At 44.3% G+C, this 13,338-nt stretch overlaps 2 protein-coding genes across 2 annotated transcripts; both read right to left on the reverse strand.

Moving 5' to 3' along the window:
* Positions 1–3,903: 3,903 nt before the first annotated feature.
* On the reverse strand, positions 3,904–9,431 carry LOC117560994 (alpha-2,8-sialyltransferase 8B-like). Its single transcript, XM_034238150.1, is given in 5 exon segments — positions 3,904–3,940; positions 3,942–4,072; positions 4,074–4,319; positions 8,025–8,821; positions 9,410–9,431. Coding segments are annotated over 5 exon segments (1,218 nt in total). The 3' UTR covers positions 3,904–3,918.
* A 742-nt stretch (positions 9,432–10,173) lies between these two features.
* cunh9orf85 (chromosome unknown C9orf85 homolog) lies at positions 10,174–13,234 on the reverse strand. The gene is made up of 4 exons (XM_034238378.1): positions 12,906–13,234; positions 12,428–12,534; positions 11,708–11,821; positions 10,174–11,180 (listed from the first exon to the last, which is right to left on the reverse strand). Exons 1-4 carry the CDS (start codon positions 13,005–13,007, stop codon positions 10,832–10,834), a joined length of 672 nt encoding a protein of 223 aa, XP_034094269.1. The 5' UTR covers positions 13,008–13,234; the 3' UTR covers positions 10,174–10,831.
* Positions 13,235–13,338: the final 104 nt, after the last annotated feature.

Below are 13,338 nucleotides of genomic sequence, written 5' to 3' on the forward strand. Positions count from 1 at the left end.
CCCATGACACACACTAACTTTGGATGGTACTACAGGTTTTTCAGTAAAGATGGGTTTTATAGATTGTTATAAATACCTATGCTACATATCTATCCCCAGGGGTTCAGTTGGGATATGTTGTGTGGGGGTGCTCTGTCCTGAAGGTGGTGTGTGTGACCATGACATTACTTGTTAGACGCTTTTATCCAAAGCGACTTACATACTCAATACTGTGAGGCAATCCCAGGGACACAATGGCATGCTGACTGCAGTGGGGTTTGAACCTGTGCCCCCCTGATCCGAACACCAACGCACTAGTGCACTGCCCCACACGCCTCCATGACCATATGTATGGCCAAAATGATAACGGTTATTTTGATCAATGGTGAGGATCTTTTTCAAAATTATTCATTGAGAAATAAAATAAGAGAAACACTTGTTTGTATTGTACAGTAGAGCACTGCTTTCATTTCCATCCAGTCCGATTCAACAACTGTGAATATACCGACCTTCGCCTGGATGAAGACGTCTGCTCCAGATCATCACCGAAGTCCCCTCTTCTTCTGGGCCTCATCACTGCCTTGCTCTGTTGGCGGCTCCGCTCTCATCTCAGATAGCTGGGCTTGAAGCCTTTGCCAGTTCGTCTCCTGCTGCTTCTGAGACTGCATGAGTGCTTTCATCATCTCAGACAGCTCCTCAAACCTGTCCCTTGGTTCACCAGCCCTGGCCAAGGGGAACCTGATGAATGCCCAAAAGACTCAGAAAACCTGGTATGACCAGAAGGCCAGAGAAAGAGTGTTTCAACCTGGTCAGAAGGTGCTGTTGCCGTTACCTTCCAGTGAGAGCAAGCTGCTGGCTAGATGGAAGGGCCCATATGTGGTCACCAGACAGGTCGGAACAGTCAACTATGAAATCCATATGCCGGACAGAACCAAGAAGCACCAGACGTTTCATATCAACCTGCTATAAGGATTCCAAGATCCACCAGACACCGTGTCGCAACACTTTTTCATACAGCCAGTGGAGGACGAGGAGGTGGCGGAGTAGTTTTTCCCCACGGACCTACCTGAACCAGGTCTATTGGATGTAACACATCTCCCATTGGTCCAGCAAGAAGAAATCAACGAGCTATTGGATCCAGAGCTTTTCACCGAGCAGCCTGGTTTCACCAATCTGGTCCAGCACAACATCTACCTCAAGGAGACTGCTCCCAGCCGAAAGAAAAGCTACCGTATCCCTGAGCGGTTGGTGCTGGCCCTGAAGAAGGAGATAAAGCTGATGTTAGAGCTGGGGATCATCGAAGTGTCAACCAGTGAGTGGTGCAGTCCAGTGGTGCTTGTACCAAAGAAAGATGGCTCCTTACGATTTTGCATTGACTTCAGATATCTTAACAGCATCTCAAAGTTTGACCCATACCCCATGCCAAGAATCGACGAGTTGTTAAAGAGGGTGGGACGAGCAAAGTTCATCACCACATTGGACCTCACCAAGGGGTACTGGCAGGTGGCACTGGCACCTGAGGCCAAGCTGCTGACGGCCTTTATTACCCCGTTTGGACTGTTCCAGTTCCGGGTGATGCCCTTTGGACTGCATGGTGCCCCTGCGACCTTCCAGAGGCTCATGGACCAAGTACTGCGGGAGTTTGCAACATTTTCCGCAGCTTACTTGGACGATGTTGTGATCTTCAGCCAAACATGGGAAGAACACAGGGATCACCTACAACAGGTCCTCCATGCGATCCAAGCTGCTGGACTGACCATCAACCCCCGTAAATGCGCCTTTGCCAAGGAAGAGGCGGAGTACCTGGGCTACGTCATTGGGGGAGGTGTCATCCGCCCACAGCTGAGTAAGATCGAAGCGATTACCTCCTACCCCGTGCCAACTACAAAGAAGAAGGTAAAGTCTTTCTTGGGGTTAGTCAATTGGTATCGGAAGTTCATCCCTCAGCTGTCAGAAAGAGCAGTTGTGTTGACCAACCTCACCAAGGCCTCGGTGCCAGCCAAAGTCCGCTGGAACGAGGACTGTGACAGAGCTTTCAAGGACCTGAAGCAAGCCGTTACCACTGAGTCAGTCCTTCACTCACCAGACTTTAATCAGCTATTCACCGTTCAGACAGATGCCTCAGGGGTAGGCCTTGGAGCGGTATTGCTGCAGGAAGTGGATGGGGAGCTGAAACCGGTGGTTTTCCTCAGTCGGAAGCTGTTGGACAGGGAGACAAGGTACTCGACCATTGAAAAGGAGTGCCTGGCGATGAAGTGGGCCATCGACTCCCTGAGGTACTACCTTCTCGGACGGCAGTTCATACTGGAGACAGACCATCGTGCACTTCAATGGCTTCACAAGATGAAGGACGCAAACATGCGTATCGCGGGGTGGTGCCTTGCAGCCGTATAACTTTACGGTCAGGTACCGGCCGGGGAAGTCAAACCTGGTAGCTGACTGGTTGTCCCGAAGCCAAAACGGTTAGGACACTGTGCTTCCTGGGGAGAGGAGGAAGGAAATGTGACGAAGGTAACTTCGTCACTATGGACTGACTGCTTCGGGCCGGGTAATCTTGCACATGTGGGTTTGCACAGGACAAATGTCACTCAGCACTTTAGTGAACAGTTTGCACTTTATTAGCGGGAGTTGCACAGTACAGTTAAACATTGCCTATTTGCACATTTTATACTATTTATTGATGTAGTGTGTATTAAATGATTCAACCGTATTAAATTGTGATGTTGTATGGCAGACGCTGGTCAGGCTCTCGGCTCCACCTGGAAAGAAAGGGGAGTTATAGCGAGAGCGCCAAAGTGTTGGTTTGTGTAGATTGACAGCGGTTGAGATTTGTGCAAAGGATATGTTTAGCGTGTAAAAGTCATGATATAAGGTGCATTAATGGTACATGTTACTCCTATAACACTCACCTTCGCCTGCTCTCCCGTCTCCGGTCCCAAGGTCCGTCATCGTAAAGGGTCCCCGGGGAAACAGCGGATCCTTTTTATTGTTCCGGATGGGGTTAAAGGAGCAGGTTGGAGGTGGGGGTGATTTGTTATCATGTACATTTGGCTTGTTAGTTTATAACGGGTTTTCTTTGCATACAGTAATTAAATATAATGTAAGTAAGGATGTTGTCATTCTCCACTAAATGTTTATTGTGACTAACTACGATCCTTATCTGAGCTGACCATCTCTGCACATGCCACCCCTTTTGGATGGTACGGTCCAATGAGTGGGGCTATAAAGGGTGGAATGTTGGGCTCATTTGGGAGAGAATAGTGTGGGAGACAGTCATTGGGGGATTTGATGTGGTCAACCATGTACCAAAGATGAATAAATACCCACACCGGGTTGTATCAAGACGTTCTGCCTCTGTCTCCTTACTTGGTCTGGCCGCTCACTTGTCAGCCTTCACAACAAAAAAAAGTTTGAACAGTTGACCAACATTTTTCTGTCATCCTTCTCCCTGATTATGAAGTGCTTCCATCTTGTGGCCCAAAAAGTGCCTTACAAGAGCCATTCATTCAGCAGCTCTTCATTATGTTGACATGATGGGTTAATTATTACACACCCTTAATGGGGACCTTTCATATCATAAACTGGGAATATTATTAATATGGGAATATATTTACTGACGGCTTTTCATGACCAAATTTGAAAAACAAAAATGTGTTCTCAATTCCTATTTATCACAATAGTAAAAACGTGGGAGGCCTTTTCAAATGTTGTTTCAAGACAACAAAATACCTACAGAAAATGGGACTCATTATTTTGAAAGGTTGCCATAGAAATCTCATTAGAGGTAAAACACATCAGTAAGAAGTCACTTCTTTAGATAGAAAAAAGTTCATTCCAATTACTGAAAATATCTTAATTCAAGTTTCAAAAAAGTACCGTAACAAGAACACTTTTTCACAAAGTCTGCTTAAAGTGGTTTCCATGGAGATGTGTTGTCAGCTACTTGCTCTGGAGCTCCTTCTGGTCTCCTGTCGGCGTCACAGGTTCCAGTGTGGAGCCGCAGCGCCCCCTGTCTGTGCAACGCGCTCAGGGTCCTGAACTCCAGAGGCATGGTGTGAGGGCTGGAGCTGGACGTATACTCGTACTTCAAGTTCAGAGTAGTAGTAGTAGTAGTGGTATTTCACCGGTTTACCCTGCGGGTCGTGTGAGAAGGGCCAGAAGCCGTACAGATGGATCTCATCACAGAAGCGAGTGGCCATTGTGTACATGAGGAGCCCAGTGGTCGGACGCTTGATGTGGACATGGTTGGTGAGCCAGTACCCTCTGACGGCGTGGAGAAGGCGCAGCGAGGGGAAGGCGGTGCGCACGTCCACGCAGTGGCGTTGCGCAATATTTCGGGGCTCCCCCGCAGGTCGGACCATGGGGCCCCGCCCCCTCCCCTAAATCAATAATAGAGTGACATGGGATAGACATCGCGGCCACTTTTTTAAATGTTTATTTTTTCAGGCATCTTTTGTAAACAGTAGGCCTATAGGTCAGTAGGAACTTTCTGTATAGATACATCTGATTTAAACAGTATAGGGTCAGTAGGAACTTTCTGTATAATATACATCTGATTTAAACAGTAAGGTCAGTAGGAACTGTATAATAATATACATCTGATTGAAACATAATTGACAAATACAAACAAGTGGCTGTGTATTTTTTGTAACATGAAGGTATATTGTAGAACGTTATAGCCTATCATCATTGGAGTTCACACAACGGAACGGTTCACATAACATTCTGTATAAAAGAAAAGTAGCCTACAAAAAACAAGCAAATAAAACACATCCTATATAGGCTACAAAGAGGATGCAATCAGGAGCTGCTTTGTAGGCCTATTATTTTATACGAGCACGTCTCCTGGCATTCTTCTGCGCAAAGGCCTGTATAACAGTCTTTAAATCTATACTGCGCGCGCGTCGGCTCTCAATACTAAGGACTGCTAACCCAGACAGTCTCTCTTGCGACATTGTGCTCCTCAAATATGTCTTTATTAATTTAAGTTTTGAGAAAGATCTCTCAGCACTGGCAACAGTCACGGGTATAGTTAAAAACAATTTCAGTGCTGTGGCAACATCGGGGATACTTGGCAAAATGGACTGATTTTCAATGAGCAGGGTTTGTGCAAGGTCTTTGATTGTTCCACGCTCAATTTTCTTTATAGTAGGCCTAAGAGCATTACGGAGAGACAGGATCTGGAAAGGAAACTCGGCTGACAGGTCGTCTTTATACTGGCCTGATAAAGCACTTGCGGACTCAGACAGATCCTTGTCTGTTGCGCGCAAAAGTTCGCGGGGAAGCAGAAAAGAAAATCGCTGTGCAACTTCGCTCATTCCAACAAATCGATTTTTGTTGCCTCTTTGTGCGCCTTGCGCGTCTGTCTTTGAAGAGACTGTGGACACCCCATGAGGATGCCAGGTCTTGCGCGTGCGCTTTTAAGCCATCAAACTCTCCTCGGAGTTGGGCAAGTGTATCGGTTGCGTTACCAAGCATTGCTGTCGCCTGTAAGAGGTCCACGTCTTTGCGCTGGAGAGCTTGGGACACAATGTTGACTGTTTCAAGGACCTTGCCCTGTATTACAGTCATTACAACAAACTCAAAGCTCTCCATGGCCTTTTTCAAGCCAGTCGCCTCGGCACGTTCCTCGCTTTTTTTGGAGAGCAAGTCTATCTTAGTTAGCGCTTGCATAATGTCAGCATAACGGAACCGCAATGATTGGACGGCGTCTTGTCTTGATGCCCATCGTGTCGGGCATAGTCTCTTCAGTGTAGGCTGGCCAGCCTTGGGCACTGAGAGGTGTGTTTCCAAAAGCTCCCATCGTTTGATGCTTCCACTAAAGAATACATATAGCCTTTCAACAGTGTCGTAGAAGTCTTTTATCTCAGGTATATTTTGGCATGCGTCATTGAGTACAAGGTTTAAATTGTGCGCAGCACAATGAATGTACACTGCGTTGGGCTCTTTATCCCTTATGCGTTTTTGTACACCGGAGTAGACGCCACTCATATTGCTAGCCCCGTCATCCTTGTCCGCGGCACTTCCCAAGTAGTATCCCCTTTCTCTCCATCGATTCGAGAATTTCTCTCTCTAGACCTGCAGCAGTTTGGTCTGTGACTGCATGGAAGCCCAAAAAACTTTCGTTTATTTTCACCTCTGTAGGGTTTCCATTTTCATCATTTGCTATAGTAACATATCTGAACACTTGACTCAGTTGGTCTACTTTTGAAATGTCCTGGGTAGTATCCATTATAATCGAATAGAATTCTGCATTCTGTATGTCTGTGATGATTGTGTCCTGCACTTTTTTCGATAGCAATGAAATTATTTCGTTTTGAGTTTGAGGACTTAGGTAGTGCACCTTCTTTTTGCTTTCAATAAGCCTTTGCAGAACTGGATCATAACGCGCCATAAGTTCTATGGTAGATAATAAATTACCATTATCTATATCATCTATTTTCTCTCTGTGACCCCGGAAAGCAGAGTTGCGAGAGGCCAGTGTTAGTGTAACATCAGTTATTCTGGTTAGGACCTCGGTCCAAAACCCCACCTCTCTCTTAAACTCAGATGATATTTGCGCGTCAATGGTCAGATTATTTTTCCACGTATCATACACGACACATGCTGCCAAATGAGAGCGAGAGAATTCGTGTTCCTTAATCTTTTTAGAGAGACCCTGCCAATCATTTATTCCTATTCTCCACGCTTGGTGGAGGCGATGGGCAGACGGTCTGTCACCGAACAGCCAGCACTGCTCACAGTACACCCGGTCCATAGATGGCGAGTAACATAGCCACTTTCGTGGAATTCTACATCCAATTTTGGATGTTTTGTTATAGAACTCTTTTGAAAAGCACCTTCCCTTCCCATCCCTTTTGAATGGCCCTTCAGGCTTGCATGGCCCGTTATTCAGAATGTACCGTTTAACATCATCGTCTAATAAATCTACAGGGAATTTCCCCCTATCAGTAGGGTATTCAGTCACAGAGTTGTCGCTGGCCAACGTGTCCCTGGGGTGGGTGGGAGCTGCTGTCACTGTCGGGGCACGGCTAGCTGGCTGGGCAACCTTGGCTATGTCTGAACTGGCCTCGGAGGGGGCACAGCTGACTTCTTGCTGACCTGCAAAAAGGAACGGATTATATTGCAATTCCAATGTAACCTGTAGCATACTGACTCGTACTGTTTATGGCGATTGGCGAATAAAACTTTCTATTATTCTAACCTGTCTCGAAGCGTGAGGCACGACTAGCTGGCTCGGCTGTAACGGGGCTGCTGGGGTCTGTGGGGGCACGGCTAGCTGGCTGGGCAGCCTTGTCTATGCCTATGTCTGAACTGGCCTCGGAGGGGGCACAGCTGACTTCTTGCTGACCTGCAAAAATGAACGGATTAGATTCCAATTCCAATGTAACCTGTAGCATACTGGTTATGGCGAATAAAACTTTATATTATTCTAATGTCTAACCTGTCTCGAAGCGCGAGGCACGACTAGCTGGCTCGGCTGTAACGGGGCTGCTGGGCTGTCTCCCTGGACTCGGAGCTGACGGCCGGGGGCCGGGGGGGGGGTTGCTAGCGGTCTATCTGCAGTAACGTTAGAGTCTACGTCTACCTTTGCTGCCTGCCGGAACAATGACCTTATTTTAGGTAGTTTTGCCCTCTCCTGTTCGGCTTTCGCTCTCATTTTGCTTTTCTGAGCACCGCTTGGGTAGTGGCGCTTCATTTTTCATGTTTACCGGCAACGCAACTAATGAACGTTATTTATATGAGCAATGCTTCCCGCTTTGTTTTGAACGCTGCCCAGCCTGCCAATGAACATTAGTTATCAGCCGGCTAGCCCTATCGCAGATGAGCAAATAATTATAATGATACACTGTTGTACTACTACAGGCAGCGTACACATGAGTAGCAACATAGCAGGGAGGGGGGGGGGGGCCCGCCCTCTGTACCCTGTTCCCGCGTTACGAAATCTAAGAGGATAGCCTACAGTGGGGGCGGGGCCCCCTAAACTCCGGGGCTCCCCCGCACCGCGGGGGGTGCGGGGGCCTCCACTACGCCACTGCGTCCACGGTGTGAGACAGGATGAGACGAAGGGCCCACTCCACACGCTCTTCTCCCCCCTTGGCCATGAAGGCTGGGATCCACAGCACACTGCCGCTGAGGCTCTGGAGACGCTGAAGGAAGCGGTCCCTCCACTCCTCGCTCACCAGGTCCTGGAAGGCCCGCTGCACCACTGAAGGGTTCATGGTCACCAGGTTAGTCCGCCGGCCCACGTCCTGCGAGAACTCATCCACTGGAGCCAGGTTACACCTGATAACAAAGTCGTGAGAGTCGATGTCGGGCCCACAGCTGCTGTTCAGCAGGATCCCTGAGTTCCCCACAATGGCGCAGCGCTTGTGATGTTGGTTCTTCATAGGGGATACAGTTGGCAAAAGACGGTAGAGATTTTCTGAGATGTTTGTGGTGCTGTGGCGATCAAACACATAGTGGATGATATCTCCCGGCTTCAGTGTACCCTTCAGAATAGAGATGTCTCTCTCTGGATCCAGAAATCTTAGAATATTCTTTCTGATGAGGTTGGAGAGCGTCTTGTTAAAAGTCCAGTTGTTTGAAGAAAGCTTGGCAGTGTGATTGTAGCTTGGACCGACGGGCTTTACATCTTTGCTCACTCTCGTCACAGCAGTCGGATCGACATGTGCCGTGGCCTTTCTATGTGGTTTAGGGATGGCCCGATGCAAGTTCATCTTCTTCAAATGTCCAGGATTTGCAGTTTCTTCCTCCACTTCTGCAATATCGTCTATTATGAGAACCACAACGAGCAGCGTTACAAAGCCGAACAACAGCGTGCGGAATACGTAAATATACTCTGAACAATCAGGTACTTGCACCAATTTAGTACTGGTTTTTGATACCCATCCTATTATTCAGTGACAAAAAGTGTAAATGGCAGCTTAAAATAATAACAATTTGTTTACATCATTTTCTTCTAGATAAGTGTATGACTGAACTCAGGGCCGTCCCTGGTCAACTTGGGGCCCCAAGCGACATTGTGAGATGAGGCCCTCCCCCCACCCACCGACAGGAGTGACATTTTTTTTTTTGGAAACAAGTACTTTGCAAATATAATTCCTGTTTATTACTATTATCAACAGTTTTTTTTGTATACAGTGAGGTAAATGGTAAATGTGCATGTATGTCGTTCAGTATGCGTTTACTGGTGAATACGTCTGCATTTCCTGGATGCAGTCATCGACAAGGTCATCGTATGACAGCTGCTGTGCCAACTGTGCGTTGATGCTTATGATAGCCAGGCCAATTAAGCGTTCTTGTGCCATTGACGACCGGATGTACGTCTTCATAAGCTTCAGTTTGGAAAAGCTCCTCTCACCAGACGCAACTGTAACAGAAAGAGTTACTGCAATCCAGAGATGTGGGTACAGTTCCTGTAACTCACTTTTGTGGAGAAATGACAACATCTCCAGATTTTTGTAGTGGCAGCTTTGGGAGGTTGATGATCTCCTGGACCAATGCAGACAAGACATAAATCATTCAAGCAGACTTAAGATATGTTTTGATCTTAGTCCACTACAGAATGAATATAGTGAAAATACTAGCCTCAAAAAGATTCAAATATAATTAATGCAAATAAACTACTTCTACTTATAATAATAATCACAATCAATTCAATAATATAAATACTATATTATTTTATTATAGTATAGTTGTAATATAGTCAAGACAAAACATGCTTATTACATGCTCAAAAACTGATATTTCTTAAATCTGTATTCAAATGTAGTTCCCTCTGTCAGCAATGTATCAACAACTACACACACATTTTTGCAGGGTGCGTGGAGAACTGCGCACAAGCCGAGCTCATAAGCCGAGGTCCCCTGCCCGAGGCCCCCTGCGCAATGTGAGGCCCCATGCAGCCTGCATGATCGGCCTGTAGGGAGGGACGGCCCTGACTGCACTGCATCACAATACTCCGCAGGGAAGCTGTAGCAGTGAACAAAATGTAAGGCTTCAATACTGGTAACAGGCGGTGTGCAGCGTTTTATCATTGAAATGTTAACACAATGGAGGTGAAAGATGTAACGGTTTTTAAAGTGGCGAAGTAAAAAAGCTGTAGTGGTGGAGTGGAGGGTTTCACAATTTGTACGGCAGTAATAACACAAATTGGAGATGGGTGTGTACATTCATAAAGCATACGAGTCATTTTGAGGAACATGTTATACTTTTATTTGCAATACAAATAAAATGGTATTGTATGATTTCCTTTCCGAGATGTGTTTCTAATATTTAGCTGATGCTCAGTAATATACGTGCATAAAATAGTAGACACTTATAACACAATCCAATTTTCTTCTGAATCAAAATTCAGGCTCAATAGTTGAATCAACACCCATTGATGCAGGATGCTTGTATTAGACTAAGAGGAACTGATCGTCCTCTGAGGGTAAATATAGATTGTGCATGGCTCAATATTTCAGAGTCAGTTCATGCAAAGCCTCAACTTCTGCTTTCAGTGATACTTCAAGTCTCTATTAATTCAGTGATGTGAGAAGTTCGGGAGTTTGGAAACATGAAATTCAAATGAATGTCATTAATGTACATGTTTTAATTACAGTACACTTCCAGCTGGCAGGCAATCTTTGAAAATAATCTGGCGAATATGTTCTCGTTTTTGTAAATCTTTAAATCAGAAAAGTCAGAAGATAGTGAAACCTTTTGGTCCGTGTTCACCAAAGATACACAGTGAATTAGTTGGTAGCTTTTGTTAACTCAACTCAAACCAGGAACTTTGTGTTATTAGATTTGGTTAGCTGGGGGTATGGTCACCTCTCGTATCTCATACTTCACTTTAAACTCGCCTTTAGTCATTAAATCTGACTCGGAGTCGGGACACATCTGGGAGATCATCAGATTTGTTCTGCGTCTTCTTTGATTTTGAGCCACTATGCAAGTCCTCTCTCTCTTCATCATCATCATCATCATCATCATCATCACTGTCTGAGTCATCCAAGTCCTTCTTCGCTCGTACTCGTACTTTCTTTTTCTGTTCAACAACTTTTTCTTCTCCCTTTTCTTCATCTTTCTCTTCATCTTTCTCTTCTCCTTTTACTTCTTCTTTAACTTCTCCTTTCTCTTCATCTTTCTCTTCTTTTACTTCTCCTTCTTCTTCTTCTCCTTCTTCTTCATCATTATTGTCTCCTGAGTTAATTCTGCAGTGAGAGGAAAAAGAAGTTTGATTTAGTGGCATCTGCGACTTTAAGTCTTACATGAGCAATGGAAAAATGATTGAGAGTTAAGGGCATTAAATGGAGAAGTAAAGACTGGAGCTAAAATGTTCTCATTAGTTAAGACAAGGTTGCAATACATCCTTTTGTCCACAAGATGGCAGACTTGCAGTAGAATTCACTGAATGTGCTTGACGGATATACTGTACATATTAACAATGTTAAGTAACTTAATAACATACATACGATGTAGTCCTCCTTGCAGATAAAGAACACATGTAACACATCTCATGCACACTGTGACGACACATGCTATGAATGGCTCATTAAGGAGTAACTAGTGGCAATTTGGGAATGAAACACATTGGCTCTGAAGTAATAGATTATCCCAATCTCAAGCAGGAAAGTTGATCATTTACTTAAGGTCAGAACACAGAATGTAATTATCTTTTTTACCCATGAATCTGCACACAGACAACATATACACACAAAACTAAATATGATTCACTCACGGAATAACAATTTTCTCTTTCTTCCCACACTTGCAGCAGATGTCTAGCTCCAGAGAACAGGGCTTACAGAGGATGTGGTATGCATCCTTCACTGTCCTCTGAGCACACTTGATACTGAAACAAGAACAACATACAAGCAGAAAGGAGATTCATTTTAGAATTGTAACCAAGCACAAATACCAAAATGCTTAACTGCACATGTAAATAGGTAACAACCATCTTGTTATAAAACAGTGTAATACAATTGTTAATTGTACATTAACACGGAAAATCATCGACAAAAAAACACAATTTTAAACTGTAAACTGTCTCAGACTACTGGTTTACACGAATAACTGCAGTGAATATACAAAGAATAGCACGGAAAATATTTAAAAAATGTTGACAATTTGGGTACTTTGTGATGGATGCACATAATCTAGGGTTACCCATTCATTTCCTATGGCGGTCCTTTCAGACAGGGAACACCATAGGTGTAACAAAGTTGACTAAACCACTCAAAATGCAATGAAAGTGATGATCAATAATGTTGTCTGTTGAAATGCCTACTGGGGAGGATGTCACAAGGCAACACAATATTCATTGTTGTTGAAAGTAGTACAGATTTGACCCAAACACAACAGGAGGGTTCAAAATAAATTGAATAGAAATAGGCATCGACAGTAAATATATACAAACTTGTATCAGCAGTAAATCAAAGTGTACCTTAAGCTTACTTACCATTTTTTGGGCTGTGTCAGTGACTTGTACTTGTTGTACCTTACTCTCCACTCCAGAACACCCTTACAGTGTTTACAGAGACCATCGTGGATCTTGGAGTTTGCTTTCTGTAATTCACAAAAGCAGAGTGATGGTGAACGTGTTGTAATGAAATGTTATAAGATAGCTTTGCCAAAACAGCATGCTTGTATGATTGTTATTGATAATAATGACCAAAGCAGAAAAGGTCCATTGTAAAAATCTGAATTTGACTTTTTATACACGATTTGTTCACAATGCTAACGCAATTTGGTTCAGGATGGCTACAGACTAACAAAAGTTAAAATAAAACCTTGTCTCCTAAAAGGTCTCAACACAACAGCATGTTGCCAACTCTATATCAATACACAATTTCACATTTAATGCATTTAAAGTGTCTTTAGTTGAGCATAGTGTATGCTAGCTAGCTACACAGGACTGTTTTCTTCACGGTTCATACCTGCACTTGTACAGTCGCTCCGTACTTGTTGTTTACGAAGGCCGTGTTGTTTTTATGCTTCTGAGCTCGCGAACGAGAGACATTACCTTTTTGAGAACTCATTTTATTTTCCAATTGTTTTAGATACACATGTTATGTCGGTATACAATTCAGAAAAGCATGCTGAAGAGAGAGCTACCCCGGAAGTAGTACGAGCACGTGATGAAACGTCATGAGGTTAAAACTTAAAAACACGAATCTTCCACTTTTTGTCAAAAGGGGTTAGATTAAATAGAAAATAAGAACACATTCTAGATTAAAAATAGATAACGGGAACTAACTTTAGTGTACGGAAGACAATTATTTTAAGAAAATTACGTCACCTGATTGAACATTAGAAACACCCCAGCCGTTTCTGATTGGATGTTGCCTTGGAATAGTAATATCTGATTGG

Source organism: Gymnodraco acuticeps, unplaced genomic scaffold (genome assembly GCF_902827175.1).
Source record: "Gymnodraco acuticeps unplaced genomic scaffold, fGymAcu1.1, whole genome shotgun sequence".
Taxonomy (NCBI): Eukaryota; Metazoa; Chordata; class Actinopteri; order Perciformes; family Bathydraconidae; genus Gymnodraco; species Gymnodraco acuticeps.

What these genes read in the sequence shown, in the direction of transcription:
- cunh9orf85 (XM_034238378.1), bottom strand. Translation starts at nt 13,007, where the DNA reads ATGAGTTCTCAAAAAGGTAATGTCTCTCGTTCGCGAGCTCAGAAGCAT. An exon ending in CTGACACAGCCCAAAAAATG is followed by an intron (nt 11,822 to 12,427) that starts GTAAGTAAGCTT and finishes TTCTTGTTTCAG; the next exon opens with TATCAAGTGTGCTCAGAGGA. An exon ending in AAAGAGAAAATTGTTATTCC is followed by an intron (nt 11,181 to 11,707) that starts GTGAGTGAATCA and finishes CTCTCACTGCAG; the next exon opens with AATTAACTCAGGAGACAATA.